Source organism: Leptonotus elevatus, chromosome 17, assembly GCF_054856555.1.
Source record: "Leptonotus elevatus isolate MCC_2025b chromosome 17, RoL_Lele_1.0, whole genome shotgun sequence".
In the NCBI taxonomy this organism is placed as follows: domain Eukaryota; kingdom Metazoa; phylum Chordata; class Actinopteri; order Syngnathiformes; family Syngnathidae; genus Leptonotus; species Leptonotus elevatus.
In genome coordinates, this window is record NC_141255.1 from 9702977 (window position 1) to 9720134 (window position 17158).

General features: G+C 43.0%; 1 protein-coding gene across 7 annotated transcripts in view; it reads left to right on the forward strand.

Annotated features, from left to right (window-relative positions):
• The window catches only part of ppargc1a (peroxisome proliferator-activated receptor gamma, coactivator 1 alpha), a 171980-nt gene extending 158905 nt beyond the window's left edge, over positions 1 to 13075 (forward strand). For 6 of the 7 annotated variants that reach the window (XM_086059061.1, XM_086059062.1, XM_086059063.1 and 3 more), the window contains 8 exons: positions 325 to 370; positions 563 to 636; positions 3129 to 4284; positions 5425 to 5517; positions 6013 to 6133; positions 7614 to 7735; positions 8510 to 8661; positions 10568 to 13075. In XM_086059061.1, coding sequence (XP_085915187.1) covers positions 325 to 370; positions 563 to 636; positions 3129 to 4284; positions 5425 to 5517; positions 6013 to 6133; positions 7614 to 7735; positions 8510 to 8661; positions 10568 to 10671 — 1868 coding nt within the window. In that variant the 3' untranslated portion in view covers positions 10672 to 13075. The remainder of the gene's footprint in view (positions 1 to 324; positions 371 to 562; positions 637 to 3128; positions 4285 to 5424; positions 5518 to 6012; positions 6134 to 7613; positions 7736 to 8509; positions 8662 to 10567) is intronic. The other variant, XM_086059066.1, reaches the window with a different exon arrangement.
• Positions 13076 to 17158: the final 4083 nt, after the last annotated feature.

Consider the following 17158-nt stretch of genomic DNA (forward strand, 5'->3'; position numbering starts at 1 on the left):
TGTGGCATCGTCTCTGTATGTCTCAATTCCATTCCAACGTGTCTGTATGGAGACACCTGTGACTCATGCGCCATCAACTCATCCTGCCTCACACAGTGAACAGTGAAGAGAGTAAATTGATAAAATGGGGTCATCAAAGTAAAATAAAAATAAAAACGGCAACAAAAAAACACTAGTACAGTCTTCTAACCAGGGATGGGTGTTTTTGTAGTGCATTTAATAAGCCAATTTGATATTAATTGTTGCAGAATGTGGACCTGTTCTCTTCTGCCAACAGTGTTCTAACTAGATCAATAATTACCCATGCTCCTTTGTGTTCTGCAGCCAAACCAACCACCTTGCCACTTCCTTTGACCCCAGAGTCTCCAAAGTAAGTGTGAGAAGTTTTCCACGTTCTTCTAGGCAAAGAAATCAGACAGACAAAGAGATCAGAAAGAGACAGACAAAGAGCACTATGGTCGAATCTGAGGCATTTTTGTGACTCATTTCCACATCTTAGATCACTTTTAAAGCCTTGGGATTACCTGAGGAGTAAAAATATTTTGCTTATTTTGTCTTCCAGTGACCACAAGGGATCACCGTTTGAGAGCAAAACCATTGAATGCACATTAAGTGTGGAGATAGCTGGAACCCCAGGTGAGTGGACGCTTCCTCTACTGCTTTACTTCTAGTGTGGATCGGTCCATCAGAGTTCAAGGTTATGGGGAACATTTATGCATCCCAAGTATAGTGAGGAAAGCCCTCCCATCTGCCACTGCTTAATTCTTCCAAGACAAGATGTTTATGGTCTCCAACTGGCAGCTTAGGTAACTAAGACGTAGCCAAATTATTGGTTTTGGCGTTGTTGTTGTTTGGTCACAGGTCTCAAAGTCCAGTCCTCGAGGGCCGCCATCCTGCATGTTTTAAATACCCACCCCCCAACACACCTGATTCAAAGGAACAGCTCATCAACAAGCTCTGCAAGAACCTGATAACGATCCTGATCCATTTAATCAGGTGTGTTGGAGGAGGGAACCATCTAAAACATGCAGGACTGCGGCCCCTCGAGGACCGGAGATTGAGACCTATGGTCTAAGAGTTTTTATATTTTTACCTTTTTGCATGTGACTGGAGACCGCTTTTGTGCAAGGTCAACATCGGTGTCCTTTTGCCTCGTACAGTTGGTTAAGTTGCACCGGCCCCTTTTAGGTATTCATTTACTAGATGTGGAAATGGCTCACTGTGTGTGTGTGTGTGTGTGTGTGCACCTTGTACCGTCTGTGTCGAGGACGGGGATGCTGAAACCGAACTCTAAACCTGTGGTTAATATTTCTTATGGTTTTACTGCGCGCATGAATTGACCCGGGGCCTGTTTTTGTACCATAAAGTCCCTGAACCGACTTCTGCACCCAGCACAAATTTGGGGATTGAATATTATCTGGGAAGTCATTATCTTAGTAAAGCTCCAGGTTACTGAGCCAACCCCCATTCGTTCCCATCTAGGGATTAGCTGGTGCTGAATGAGACAGTTTGATATAGATCCCAGTAAGCCAAGGTGAAAGCTTCTTGGTCCTTTGTGGACTAAGAGTAACATTCCACTACAATAAGATTGCAATGGTGTAACTGATAAACGGAACAGTGTGTGTGTGTGTGTGTGTGTGTGTGTGTGTGTGTGTGTGTGTGTGTGTGTGTGTGTGTGTGTGTGTGTGTGTGTGTGTGTGTGTGTGTGTGTGTGTGTGTGTGTGTGTGTGTGTGTGTGTGTGTGTGTGTGTGTGTGTAGGGGGGGGGGGGGGGCAAGTCAGCAGTGATGGAACTTTCCATGAATCCTACTTGATGACTAACCATACCATCTGATGCCAACTTTTGTACTGCTGGCAGTGACAGTTAAGCTGGAATTGCGTCGCTTACGGCAGGACCACCTTGTGAATTTTTTTGGGTGATGGATGATGATAAAAAACGTGTATTGTTTTCCCTCTGGCGACGACATGATTAGTGTTTGTGTCTGTGCCTCATCCATCACTCAAAAGTTTGACTGAGCGACACATATTTATCTAGTTTAGGAGCCTAATGGCTCCTAGTTTATGACCCTACGTGCGGATTGTTTTGGACAGATGGTGTGTCATTGTCTGTTTTTCAGCATCATTTATGCACGTGTGTTTCAGATACGAGAAAAGGAAGAAAATGATTGGCATTAAGGTGTTAAGGCTTGCATGCTGCATGATAATCCAATGCAATCAGGCAACCTCCCATATTTACGTATCCAGCTCCCATGCGCCCTTTTGCGAGCTGCCTTTCTGCTGCCTCCTCTCATGCCGGATTTGATGCTAATAGCGGTCATTTGGTGCAATTCTGTAGCAAGCGAATGATGTGCATTACAAGAAAGGTAAAGGCGAGCGTAGGTGTGTCGGGAGTGCCTGACTGGCATGCGAGGGATATATGCAGGATAAGATGGCAGACGGTAGGAAGGGAGAGAAAGAGGCTAGAGGAGAAGAGGAAACGGGGGAATGAGTGTAATGGTGACGGCCGCTTGTGTGAGTGCATTAACAATGCTATAAAGTGGGCTCATCTCAGGACTTCCCATATAACTGCCATCTGTCTCGTTGTAAATCTGACCAGGGGTGGAGGAATAGACGGGAGGCCATGAGCAGTAGGGACATACCATCTGAGAGGAATGACAATCAACTTGCCCCTTGTGCTTCCGTTACACATCCTCGAAGCACAACAAGAATACCTTAGCACTGGGGTTTTCTGCAAAATAGGGTTGTGTTGCTGCACTTTCTTCCTTGTGACTATTTGCTTGGTCATGAGGTGTGTCTTCAGTCGTGTTTTTTTCCCCCCCTACCAAAAGAGATCGTTCCAAGGTCACTGAAGAAGGGGCGGGGGCGGCAATCCAACCGTATTACAGCACCACCATATTAAGTTACATCAAGCATTACATTAATCTGTCAAGATTGTAATAAAATAGAGATCAGGATTAATCATAGCGAAAGTGCGTATTTTAATCAAGCGCATACCTTTGTCCTCATCCATAAACTGACTTCTAGTTGAATGAAGGGAGGCATTGCGGTATATTTGTTTGAGGTTTGTTTTTTATTTCATCGACTTCCATTCTAATCCTCACCTTAATGTCTCTCCCCCACCCTGTGTAGGTCTGACACCACCTACCACGCCCCCACACAAAGCCAGTCAAGAGAATCCTTTTAAAGCATCGCTCAAAACCAAGTTGTCTTCATGTTCCTCCTCAGCCTTGGCGTGTAAAAGAGCAAGGCTGGTCGAGTTGGGCCCTGGCCCCAACAGGAAGGGTCCTGAACAGACTGAGCTCTATGCCCAGCTGAGCAAAGCGTCTACTGTCCTCCCGTACCACGTCACTCAACAAACGACAGGGAGCGGACTTGAGGAGCATCGCAGTGATAGCAAGCCGAAGCGGGTTCCTCCCCGTGGTGTCAGTGACCATGACTATTGTCAGGCGTCAGCAAGCACAAGGAAGAACGGCAACACGGCCGCCGGTGCCATGACTTCAACGGGGGCAAAGCCAATCACCCTAGGTGCCACTGCTGCTTCTGTGCACAGTGGGGAACCAGGCGCAGTGGGGAACCAGCATGTCGGATGTAAGGATTCAGCCATGCCTCCATCCTCTTCACCTTCATCATCATCTTGTCCTCTAGCTAAGGGGCAAAGTTTTGCCTCCACGACTGGAGAAGAAGCTCTCGTCCGGGGATTAGGGAAGGAGTCTTTTTCCCAGAATTCCCAGGTTCCTTTACAACAGGACAGCTCATCTGTCCTCAGCCGCAAGCTCCGGTGCGACCAGGAAATCCGAGCTGAACTCAACAAGCACTTTGGCCACCCCGTGCAAGCCCTGTACAGTCAGGGTGAGGAGGAAAGGGAGCCAGGCGGCAAGGCGAACAAGGTCGGCCCCCCTCGGTCTCTCGAGGAAGAAGAGATTGACTCCCAAAGGTTGCCTGGCTCTGGCTACCTGCATTCGGGGCTCCTGTCCCTGCATGATGAGCTGGAGTTGGGCGAAGGCCGTGAGAGTCGTTTCCTCTACCCGTGGGAGGGCACCCCTCTGGACCTACTCTTTGACTGCCCCCCATGTTCTCCCTCTTGTTCCCCACCGCTGAGCTGCTCTCCTTCACGGGGCTCCGTCTCGCCGCCGTCCTCCCTCCTCCTGTCGCCCAACAGGCCTTACTGCTGGACTGGCGGGAGGTCCCGCTCCCGCTCCCGTTCTCACTCCGGCTCACGAAGCTCTTCCTCAGGCTACCGGAGGCGCTCCCTCTCCAGCTCGCCTGATAGACGCCCCTCATCCTGGTAAGTCACCCAAACGTACTTCCTCTGCTTGAACCTTGGCTGATCCCCACCCATGCAGTTAAACGGGGCTTGGAAAGCAGCAGGGGGTTTAGCTTAGTAGCCTGATCAGTCGGTTTCACTTCTTGACTTCTTGAGCGTTTGCTGTTTGCTTATTATATTTAGGTGAAATGAGGTTGACGGAACTATCTGATCAATTGGTGTTAGCGTTGTTGAATTGTTTGTTTTCCCCAAAATAACACCTAATCAACAAAAGGGAATATTGTGAGATTAAAGATCCCAGGAGAGAACACTTTTCATCTCTCAAAAGAGTTTTGAATGTTTTCCTAATATTAACACCCCTCCCCCTGTTCCCTCTGATGCTGTTTCTTTCCGTTTGATGCGAGTGTTATTGTTTTAAGCGGCAGCTGTTGTTTTTATGGCGCGCTCGAACCCTCCTCTTTTACATCGCGCCTAGATGAAAGCCAAATAGAGGCTGTGAGATTGTCGTCTCAAATCCTCTTCAAAGGAGACTCCTGTCATCAGAGCGCGTGTAAGAACTTCATTTCCCATGGTTCTCTTTGATCAGTACGTCGAGGCTTTCTGTGGGGTTTCTTCGAGAGGCAAACTGAGTCTGTTGTGTGTAAATGATGTTAGTCAGCGGTAGTGCCTCTCAGTGCTGGACTCCACTGCAGTTTGTTTACCTGATTACCAAAAGGTCAGTCTACTCCACGGAGCCGATGGAGTCACTTCAATTCTGTTGCGTCGTTTTGCTTTTGCTCGGAGCTTACGTACTTGAACATTTATCCAATAATAGTCTCAAGGCAATTCAATCACAGTCTGACAAGTTTCCCGAAAATACTAGGCCACAGCAGAACAGAAGAGAACAGAACACTTGATGTGTTTTCTTCACATCTCCCCAGTTAGAGATTCCTCATCCTTCCAAACCGACATTCCGGGCTTCTCTTCTTCCATAATTCACGTTGTCGTTCCTCAGCAACGCTTCAATAATGAAGCATCCAAAACTTGAGGAGTGCAGCTCTGTAGTTAGTGAGGCAAACTGGGTTCACTCAAATCTCCCAAAAATTGACTATGAGCAAACATTTTTTGCAAGCTTCAATCGTAGTCATTCCATGGGTCTCTTTATTCCCCCAACCCCTACAGGTGTCGCAACAACAATGAATCGAGCACTTTCCGTTCCAGGAGTCATAAGAGCCCGCACCCACAGTCGCGATCGCCTCTGAGTTGCAGGCCAAGGTGAGGCATTTCATTTATTTAGATCATGTCAGTTAGCAACATGTATGTATGGTGGTAACAATACAGGTGCACAAGAATGATAACAATTAAGTACAAGCACCACTGAATAGTTTGACACTATTGAGTCCGGTTGTGATTGTTTTATGGTGATGAATCAACTTTGTGCCTGTGCAAATTTGGGCACAAATAGAGTGACACCATCATGGCATTTTCAGCTGATTTTGGCACGAATGTGCCTAATGACACCCGGCAAGGCTGAGAGTCACTCATCAGCGCAGGGTGGGTGATGTTGTACTTCCTGAGCAGAAAGTAATAGCATGTGAAGATTTGCTGACAGATGCAGCCACCATGGTCGCTTTGACTTCAGAAAATACTTAACTCTAAGGTTTTTATGGAAATATGATTGTCATAGATGTTGGCAGCAAGGTACCTAACTGTCAAGTCCTCTAATTTGTATTCCCTTTGAGGATCAAGAAACTTCATGTTCCTCCTCAGGTACGACAGCTACGAGGAGTATCAGCACGAGAGACTGAAGAGGGAAGAATACCTTCGGGACTTTGAGAAGAAGGAGTTCGAAAGGGCCGAGCAGAGGGATAGGCAACGACAAAAGGCAATTGTGAGTCAATTTGCATCCGCTCAAAAAGACACATGACACATGATCTTTCTTTAGGACACACACAAAGGCAGATCTCAGAGGATTTTTGGACATCTTTGTGTGGGGAATTTTTCAATTGGTGCAGGACAAAACAAAACAAATGCTTTCTTGCACGGAAGTTTGGGCTCGGGCATTGGCTTTTGAAAAGAGGTTTGGCTCTGTTGTTCCCAAAACTTGAATCTGAACAATTTTGGCATTTGAGGAGACAATGGTGGCATCAGCACCAAATCACCAAGTTTCCTGTCTCCTTCAGACAGGGTGAAGCCAGCAAAGCAACGCCTTGACCGCCCGTCGATAAAGAACGCATTAAGCCACGCGCTAATGCAAACTTGGCCGGCGCGGAGACAAACAATTACCGCTCACGCTGTCAAACCGAGGTTTAAGAGGGCAGAGATGGGAGAGCATCTCTGTCCGTCTGGCTGCCTCTCTCCCACACAGGCAGCCCTCGGGGGTGCCGTCAAGAAAAATCCGCCTATTTATCAGTTGTCAGCAACTAAAGTCCTAATTCAGCATTTACTTGTCCGTCACGGATAGAACCCAAGCATGAAAGAGAGGGTACAAAGTATAAATCTGTAGTTAATTTGGATTTCCCCCGGGGTGTAGGTGAAGTTTGAGGATGACACCTGATTTACATATGTCACAAGTACCCTCAAGATGCCACTCACTGCCTCAATAGGCCTCCGTTGGCTTGCCACAGTGAAGTAAATGAAGGAATAAATAAATAATGTGACTTGTATGCCGTATCCCGAGGCGTGTGCGGTGTAAAAATGATTAGCGAATGCAATTAAAGTCCTCAAAAGATATAATTGCAGCCTGGTGCAGTTAGTGGTTTCATTATTCCGCTTTGACCCTAACGTCCTCTGAGGTTCAAGCAAATCTGGGTGTTTTTGCCTTATGGGTCAATAAGGAGTGCAACGTTGTGTATTCTTCATTTTTATTCTATTCACGACTGTTCAAAACATGTTTCTGCTGCACTTGTTTGAACCCTTCATTTCCTAAAAACAAGATTCCTTGATCAACCATTAATTTGTCAGTTTGAGAACTCAATCAACCGGATGCTTTCTGATATGAGGCTGAGTCACCGCGCAGCTTTATTTTTAGACTTGGACGAAGAAGAAGAAGCGGTCCCAGAGTGAAGACATTGCATCATTTGATAAAAATCAGTCTCCCCGTGGTTGATGTGTTGCACCAAGAGGAAGAGGAATTGTAGTGCCACGGCAGACCGGAGGCACTTTCCCCATACAGCTCTATCAGATAAGCCAAAGCGAAGCGAACCAATCACAAAGGAACATACTGGAGAAGAATTCTGCGGTGGGCAATCGAGGCTAGTCCATTAGGGATGGCAAAGGAAGACCAGAGAAAAAGGGTTGGGGTGAAACAGACAGACTAGCGCCCCTTTTAATCTCCGGCCTTTTGCCCTGTCTTTCTTGTTAACGAGCAGGGGGAGAGACGGGTGGTGTACGTGGGGCGACTGAGGTCCGACTGCACCCGGACTGAGTTGAAGCGGCGCTTTGAAGTCTTTGGCGAGATTGAAGATTGTGCAGTGAATTTGAGGGATGATGGGTAAGTTCTTCACTCTTGCATGTGTCCATAACTCAACAGATTTAGCAGTTTTAACCATCAGACGCAACGTCACATGAGAAAAGACAGTGGAGTGCCACACTGAAGGCTATTTCCCAGTTAGCTATAGCCTACACCGGTGCGTTGGTGCAGCATATCAACCCCCAGAAATGTTTTCCTTTTTAGGTTAAAATAATTTACTTTAATCTCCAGGATCCCGTGGCATACCCTGGCCAACCAAGGGTGATTTTGTTTTTGTTTTCCTCTTCGGTCCCATTTTTAAATCCATTGCCGGTGTGTTGTACTAGCATCGTCCTAGCTAGCGCTAAGCTAGTTCGTCCCCAGGTCCAGCCTCCAACATTGCAAACTCTTGTTGCCTCGCTGGGTTTTATTGATTGACTCCTTAACAGTTGAATTTATGCTCATTAACTGGCCAAATATTCTCCTACGCACACAATTATTTTCGGGCGTACGCACCAACATACGCGTACGTAGTTTGCGCACTCCCCACATAGGAGCATCCCAACGTTCTTTTCTGACGACAATATCCTATGACCCGTTCTCACTCGAATCCGAAAATTCTGATTTTGCTCGCCACTACTTTTTCGTGCACAGCCCCAGCTATTGTTGTCTTTTACGGTTGCTATGCCGTCGCTGTCTTTGGAGCCACTTTCATTGACTTCCTTTTGCATATAAATAGCTAAGACACAGCCGTTCAATTACCATTTTCTCACTACGTCGCTCTGATGCATTCCTTGTATATCCTTGACCACGCAGGGAAAATTTTGGCTTCATCACATACCGCTACATGTGCGACGCCCTCACCGCGCTCGACAACGGACACACCTTGCGGCGGTCGAACGAGCCGCGCTTCGAGCTGTGCTTCGGCGGACAAAAGCAATTCTGCAAATCACATTACACAGACTTGGGTAAGTGCGCAGCTTTGTTATTGTACACACACACACACACACACACACACACACACACACACACACACACACACACACACACACACACACACACACTTAGTTCAATCCCAAGGCCCTGGAGGCATCCTTGTATGTTTACATGGCTGCGAGGACTGTCAGGGAAAAGAGGAGATGAGAGGCTAGAGGGAGGGGGTGGAGAGGTTTAATACGGCAAAACAAAACAGCGATGCAGATAAAAGAAGACTCATCTCTGCGCTGGCAACAATGCCCGCATCGCCCTCAACGTGTCCGTTGGGCATTCACTGCTCAAAAGGGTCAGTTTGAGTTCAGAGGTTAGTTTGTGAATATAGCTAGCTGCAGGAAGGAACTGATGTAAACCAAACGGAGCAGGACAACAGCCATGGCAACCGATCACATGAAGTCAGAGTCAAAACTCATTTTTATTTTATTATTGTGTTTATGACGTTTCAAGCAGGTGTTTTTTTTGTTTTGTTTTTTGAGAAATGACAATTGTGAATCCTTTTGAGAGTGAGTCAAAGCTGTATGTTTTATTTTTCTTGTGCTTGGGAAATTTCAAGCCAGTGATTTATTTTTATTTTTTGGGGGGTGAAATTTTGTGTGAATCTTAGCAAGGTGTGACATTTTAAGACAGGTGATTTTTATATGGTGTGTGTGACATCTAGTTTTGTGCTTGTGAAATTTTAAGTGTGAATTTTAGCAAGTCATTTGTGAAATTTCAAGCCAGTAAATATCAGTGAGCACTTTTTTGTGAGAGTCAACTTTTTTATTTATTATTATTATTGTTTAAAAAACTTTGAACCAGTGAAGTTTTTTGAGGCATTTGAAATCTGAAGTGTGAATTTTGCCCCAAAAATTCAAGCCAGTGGATTTAGCAAGGTATTATTTGGTGAAATTTCAGTTGAGTACATTTTAAATAACTAAATAAATAAATAAATAAAAATGGATATAAAAAAATATAATTCAAAAATTAAATCCCAAAAAATAAATCCCAAAAAAATAAATAGAAATAGAATAGTGTGTTTGTGTATGTGTATGTGTGTGTGTATATATATATATATATATAATGCTTTTATTTCTTATGTTTTCATGACTATCTTTTAACTGTTTTTTTGTTTTTGTTTTTTTTGCTTTTTTTAATTTGTGCTGTTATTTTTCCCTTAAATGTTGAATTGAAAGACGTTCGACTGGTCACAGTTTTAATGTGAACCTTTATGGTCCATTTCTAATATTGGTAGTTGCCAATAATGTGTCATGCCCATGAGAGGTTCTTAAAATGGATCAATCGAACGCAGGGAATTTCACCTGCTAAGTGTTGTCTGCAAACCTGTTTGTGTCATTGTGTGCGTGTGTGTGTGTGTGCGCGCGCTTGTTTTCACAGAACACTGTCCATTAGTTTAAAGTAGAGCACCGGGGTTATTTTTCATCCCTCAAGGTGCGTAGCGGGACACAAACGCAGCCGTCGGCCATCGCATTAACGTAGATCACGCCTGGTATCTCCTCTCGCTGCCATGGTCAGTCCCATTTCTCAGCGTGTGCCGCCGGGTCCCTTTGGGGCCCCCATTTGTTGGAGCTGTCTGTTGCCAGAGATAAGATAGAGCCTGCGTATTATCTGCTCCATCGGGAAAAATAGGACATATGAGAGAGTGGAGGCGTCAGTATAAAAATAGCCACTTTTGCAACACATCTTATCTTAAACATCCGCATTTTTGGGGGTTTATGTTGGTCTTGCCGAGGAATTTGGGGAGAAAACACTCCTACACTGCAAACACCCAAATCGAACCAGGATGCCTTGAGATATGAGTGAAAATTGGTTTTATTGGTAATGGTTTCGAATCCTGACTATGTATAAATTATAAAAATGGTGAATTTCTCTTCACTTCCACAGACTCCCATTCGGACGACTTTGACCCCGCCTCCACCAAAAGCAAGTATGACTCCTTGGATTTCGACAGCTTGCTGAGGGAAGCCCAGCGCAGCCTGAGAAGGTAACCCTCTTGTGGCTCCACGCCCGAGCCACCCACCACCCTACGTCCGCCCCCCACCCCCACCGAGGGACTCCTGATACCTCACTCGCGTCTCTTTTTTTGGACGACGAGACACTGAGAAGTTTTACACTCTATATGCGATGGAGTATTTAAGAAGAGTAAGTCTACAGACCTGTTCTCTGTCAGAATATATCTAAAACAAAGTTTACATGAACAAAGCTGCTGAAGAGCTGAGGAAGCGACTTCTGGGAAAGCCAGTGAACCCTCAGAACCTGCTGCACGTCTTTGACTGCTGTAGAACTGTAAAAAGAAGAGTGTGTGTGTTTGGGGGTGGGGGGGTGTTTGAAAAAATAAAAGTGATTTCCCCAACCACAACCTGCCCCCACCCCCAAAGCACTACAAGACCCACAATTCTTTGGAAGGGGTGAAAAGATGCAGCTTGTTCAACCAGATTGATTTTATTTTTGCTGAGGTTTTTTTTTTTGTTTTTGTGGTGGGTAGGGGGGGAGTCTTCCTGTTTTTCCGTTCAATCTGTTTGGATCTGGTGTTACATTTCATAAGCAAGCGTTGAAAGCGTTTGAGGGAATTGTATCTCTTGTTGTCTACATTTGGGAGAGAACTGTAGTTGTGTATTTACAAATAACTCTAAAAAGGAATATTTTTTATGTTCATGTAAAGTTGGGGAATAAAGTTGTTTATTTGTTACAGCTATGCACTGTAAAACGCAGCCTTTTTTAAAAATGCGGAAAAAACGTTTTTCTTAATTCCGAATGTCGATGGATGTCGATAGTAATTGCGATACTGTTAAACATATTGTACGCCTACATGATGTTTAGGAGACATATAATGATTGTAGAAAAAAAAAGGCAAAAAAAAAAAAGTGGCCGATTGCTCACTTCTGAGGCAGCACGTGAACAAATGTCCTTTTTTTAAGTTATTGAGTCGGGTTTTCTCAATTAGTGTTTTTTCGTCAATGTGAACAATGTTTTTCTTTTTTTACATTTTTCTTGATTCTGAGAACAAATCACATTTTTTTACTGATCATTTCTAAAGCAATCACTATATATATATATATATATATATATATATATATATATGGGTTGTCATTGATTCAACACAGGGAGAGGTTGATGCATTGGAATCTTTTCAATCAGCAGAAATTGCATATTTATGTATTTATTTTAATATTTGAATCAGCAATATTTATGGGCAACATTTTACATGATTTTTTTTTTTTAAATATATTTATTTTTGAATTTTATTTAACGCTCAATCACGAGACAGGGTGTCCAATAATTTCCAAGGTAGGGAATAATACAACCTTCTATGCCTTCTATTTTTCCGGAACAATCAGTCGCTTCATCCAGTCTCAAGCAAGCACTTTCTTGCTTGCTTTTCCTTTCAAGTAGAACAGAAAGCAATAAACGGGGGTTTCTTTGCAGGAATTTCGTGCCACTCTTAAAGACTTTGTTGCGTCTCTGCTCTCGCTCGATTAAGTGAATGCCAAACAAAAAGTTTACATTTTCCTTTCTTGAATTTTTTTACAAAAATATCTTTTGAAAAAGAAAAAAAAACATATACTAGTGATATTATTCGCAGTAATAACAAGATGAGTAATAATAATCCAAATAAAAAGGAGGAAAAATATATAAAAAGCAATAAATTATTTTTCAGAATTGTACTTTAGCGCTGATTGTTGAGTGATTTTTTTGTTTTGTTTTTTGTTTGTTTTGTTATTTTATTTTATGACCCATTACCCAGTCGCTGTGATGTCAGCGCCCACGTCCCGGCCGGTCCCTAAGGCGTCTCTGTGCTGGTAAACGCACATCTTACCTTTGCGACATCGGTGTGTGGCAAACTCCCGACTTTTGTGCCGTGTTGGACGCGTGTTAATGGACGAATAACGAGAGGGTGCTGACAAACTTAACACACAAAAAACGCTGACATTGTGGTTTCTGTTTCACGTAAGTCAAAAATGCTTCCATGCATTGTTTTTGTTCCGTTGGCTGTCCTGTATAGCGTTTGGGTAATGGTGTCTTGTTTAATAGATGTGTGGCTTTAATCAGTGTAATAAACTGCTTTGTAAATGGCCTAGAGTAGCAATATATTAGAGCAATTTTTAATATTGCGTCCTACCAAGGATTTTGCCACTGCTTTGTCGGGTAATCATCTTTTCTTTGGAAGGACAATATGTGTGAGTGTGATTTTAGCGTGTATGTTAGGAGAGGGACTAGAGCTGGGTGTGTGTGCGCGTGCGTGTGTGTGTGTGTGTGTATATGTGTGTGTCCTATCCACGTTGCCTTACCAATGCCTTTGTGGTTCTACCTATTGTACGAATTTCTTGTGAATTTCATTTTTCATGTGCAATTCTCATCAGCCTCACTATGCCAATAAAGGGAAAAATGTGACTTCTTTTTTTTTTTTTTTTTTACCATGTCTTTATTATCTTTGCTGTGTGTGATTTGCCTGCACCGGCATCAAAGAATGAAACGGACGGGAGAGGAACCCTCTTGGAAGTTCCTCCCTTTTTGGTATTCTGATCATCTGGGAGGTTACGCCGCCTCAGTCTGTGTCCACAATTTGACTCAGCCTGCGAGTTAATTAAAACGTCCGAGGGAACAATTTCATTAAGACAAGGGAGCCCATTTTTAATGGACATTTCTTCCTCACGAAAGAGGCCCAAATCATAGTTCTGTTTCATTTCTAACATTTTGTAAGCATTCTCACCCTGGGCCAGGATCGGAATAAATCAACCAAATTCTACATAGAAACCTGACAATAACAACAACAATGGGGAATGAGGTCAAAACACACAAACAAATGCCGCAAATATATTGACTTTTTTTTTTTGCCCCTTCTTCCTCATTCTGGCAAAGAGAAAATATGGTGGAATATGCATTAAAGATGAATTACTTTTATTTTGTTATTAAGGCTGCTGTTTGGCCTTCGAGGAAGAGAAGCGACTGGCTTTCATTTCAGCGGGAGGTCTCCACTCTGCTTGCTCATTTTTATGCGATGAAAACCTTCGTGATATTCTCGATATCACCTTTACCCCCCCCTCCCCCCACAGCCACATTATAAACACATGGACAAAATTGTTGGTACCCTTGTGGTAATGAAAGAAGAATCCATAATGCTGACTGAAATAATTAGACCCTGACATGACTAATCTGCAAAAGCGACAAAGTGTATTTTGGCATATGGCAAAAATTTGAACCCGGGTCCGCTTTCTTCTCTGTGAGGCTGCAATGAAATGTCAAGACTATGGAGGCAACTTGGAGCCAAATGTGACATGTCACGTGTCCTCCAAATGACTCAAAACATTCAGCAAAAACAGTGATGAGCACTGATCTGAATTAGTCTTTGGAAGGAGATTAAATAGCAAAACATAAAGCAACGCCTGAATTCTTTACATTTTCTTTCATTATTACTTTACATATTTAAATATGTTTGAACATGTTGAAATATGTATGAACGTATTTGCAAGTACGTTCCAACAAAGTACTATGTGTGCAGTTACAGCGCATGATTTTCATTTCAGGGTTTTGCGGATGTTATGCCCCAAGTCAAAAATGTTTACTCCGCGTTGGCAGTTCCTCTCTTCCGTACTTTCACGTTCAAAAGCTGTTATTATTGATAATGGCGCGTACGAGAAGTACCGTCCACATAAACTTCCACAAGCATGCATTTTAAGTTTTGAATAATGCATGAATCCTGATAACAGTAGTTGTGTTGTCTACATGGCCAAAGATGGGCAAAAATCTGTTTAACCAAGAAACATTTCTTAAGAAATTTGTTATTAAAAAATCACCCGTTGGTTTTTGATTTTACATTGCCTCATTTTGAACCCTTTCATCATCAGGGAGATGATGATGAGGACGATGATGATCCAACATCCCCCCCACCTCTATTTTCTTCTTGCCAGTCTTTTATGCCCCCTTATGGGGGAAACATAATGACAGTGCTATTAAAATTGCAAATCTCCCCATGCGACATTCCAGTTTCAGCACTTTCTCAAGTAATGAGGAACAGAAGGACAGTCTTCTTCTTCTCTTTCTAAACGATCAACTTTTGGGACCGGATGTATTCTTTTGCTGGATAATTAATGGCCACTGACAAATGGCGCTTGATTGAGGGACTCATCCTTGTATTTTCAATCACCATCTGCTGTGCAGCGCCGGCAAAAAAAAAAAAAAAAAAAGTTAATTACCTCAAGTGTGCCCGAGACGCGGCATATTAATTGGAAGAAGAACAACAACAGGATTGGGGTGTTTTAGTCATGATGTTTGTAGGTTTTGTTGATGGATTAGCGAAGGAATAAGATTATTGCTTTAATCGTCACCTGGACCTCCGGGGCCAATGGCAGCGTAAAACATGATGGCCGCCGGCGGTGTGCTGACACTTATTCGGTGGATCATTTCAAACGCGAATTATTTCGCAATCACCGAGTTGCATCAATAACAATTTCAACAACAACATCGTCCACAACTTCAGCACTTAATGGCTTCGTTCAAAGCGTTGATGAATTAAATATGCTTATTTCCTTCATACAAATGAGTCGTTTCCAGTTTTATTGAGGCGGGGATGGAGACTTGCACTGCGAGTTAAAGAGCGTCGTGAGATCTAAATTACTAACTGATGAGCTTCATTAGCAAACAAGTACAAACAGGCCTCATTTGACAAATGTCTGTGCGCAGTTTGTAGAAAAACATTTCTTTCGGTGGAAGAGTTTCGATGTGGTTACTAGGGGTGTCAAAAAGAGTTTGTTAATTTTGAATTGATTTAAAGCTGCTTTAATGCTACGCAAATGCAATTATGCCATCTAGTGGCAGATAAATGACCATAAATCAATATGAGTCTTTTTTTTACAGTACAGCACATATTTTAATTAAATTTTATGAATTATTATGAAATTTGTGAGTTAACTATTAAAGTCATGTGATGAATTACTTTAAAAAAATATATGACACCCCTAGGTTATAAACACTCCACAATCTACAACCAATGAGAATGTTTGTCTTTTTGACAACTTTGTCTTTCAATATCAGTCGTTTTTTTACAGTCGAGCACATCTTTTTAACTCACTTTTATGAATTCTTAATTTCTATATCAATGACTAAAAGATGCAGCCATATTTCTATTATCTTAACTTTTTTCCCAATTTTGTGTTAACAAGAGTATGAAAATGTATGTGAAAAAAAATATGCTATTGTACATTTAGAACAGATATATAAATGGTGACCAATCATGAGTTAATTATTGAAATCATGTGATTAATTACGATTGGAAATTGTAATCGCCTGACACCTCTAGGTTATAAACACACACACACACAAAGTTTGAACATTGCTAGTCAATCTGGGTGGTTGTGTTCTTACTTTAGCTGCTAAGTGCTATCTTGGTTGATGGTTCAACAGCTGTAAACAAGCAATCCCCTCACCAGATAAGCCAACTTCCTCGCTCCCCATTCCTCACATTTGCTCTTTTTTGACTATTGGAAACTGTTGCTTTTTTGGCTTCCTAGCGGGCTACTAAACCAATTTTTGACAGTCAGGCCTGGGATCGCTTAAAATAATAATAGAAAGGATTTTGTGTATATTTTGACAAATTGAAACCCCTCTGTCACAACCCCCGCTCGCAGGGGGTCCTAACTTCCATCCAGAAAAGACTTCCTTTGAAATTCTAAAGCTGGCTACCCCGCTCCACAACGTCCCATATTTGTCGGATCAGGGCACCATAATGGCTCCATTCAAGCATTCCTGATGACGGGAGGGCTGGAAATGAGAGAGATCCTGAGTGCTCTCTCCTTTTATTTGCTCCTTTATTCATTTTTTTTCATCCAGTCTAAATCCAGTTGGTGGGCTACTTCTTCCTGACTACTACTCTCTTTCCAGACCGCCGTTTGAACCCCCGACTCATCACGCCACAGCACATGGGCCACATGGACAGTTATTGTTTGTTTGCACTATTTATGTCAATGTACAGTCTGTAGCAAATGGCCCCATAATGTAATCAGTCATTCCTGCTGTCCCGCTCTGCCGTCCATCAGGCTAATGACGATCCGGAACTGTGAGAAGTAAGGCGGCCGTGATCTTATTCCCGTGTCTGGAAAAATGTCAACAAAAAAAAAGAAACAAACCGCCCTTCCAGGAAGCTGTAACTCACTCCCCTTAATCAGAGCGTCCAATTCTTGTATTGTCATGCAAAATCATGATCAAAATCCATCATCTTAATCCTGCTTTGTTGGCACAAACACATCAGATGTTTTTTTTTTTTCTCCTTCTGTCTGTCATAGTGTATTAAAATGCACGGACAGAAGAGTGGTAATTAGCGGGCAAAAATGAATCCACGTGGTGAGAACGCAATTAAAGCGCTGTTTGGAGCACTTGGTAATCTTGCGTGACAAGGCTTACAATTCAATTAACCTCCGCTTTTTAGCACTTTGTTTCAACTTCCCGGGAGGCTTATTTGCTTTCAACTTACTTCAATTT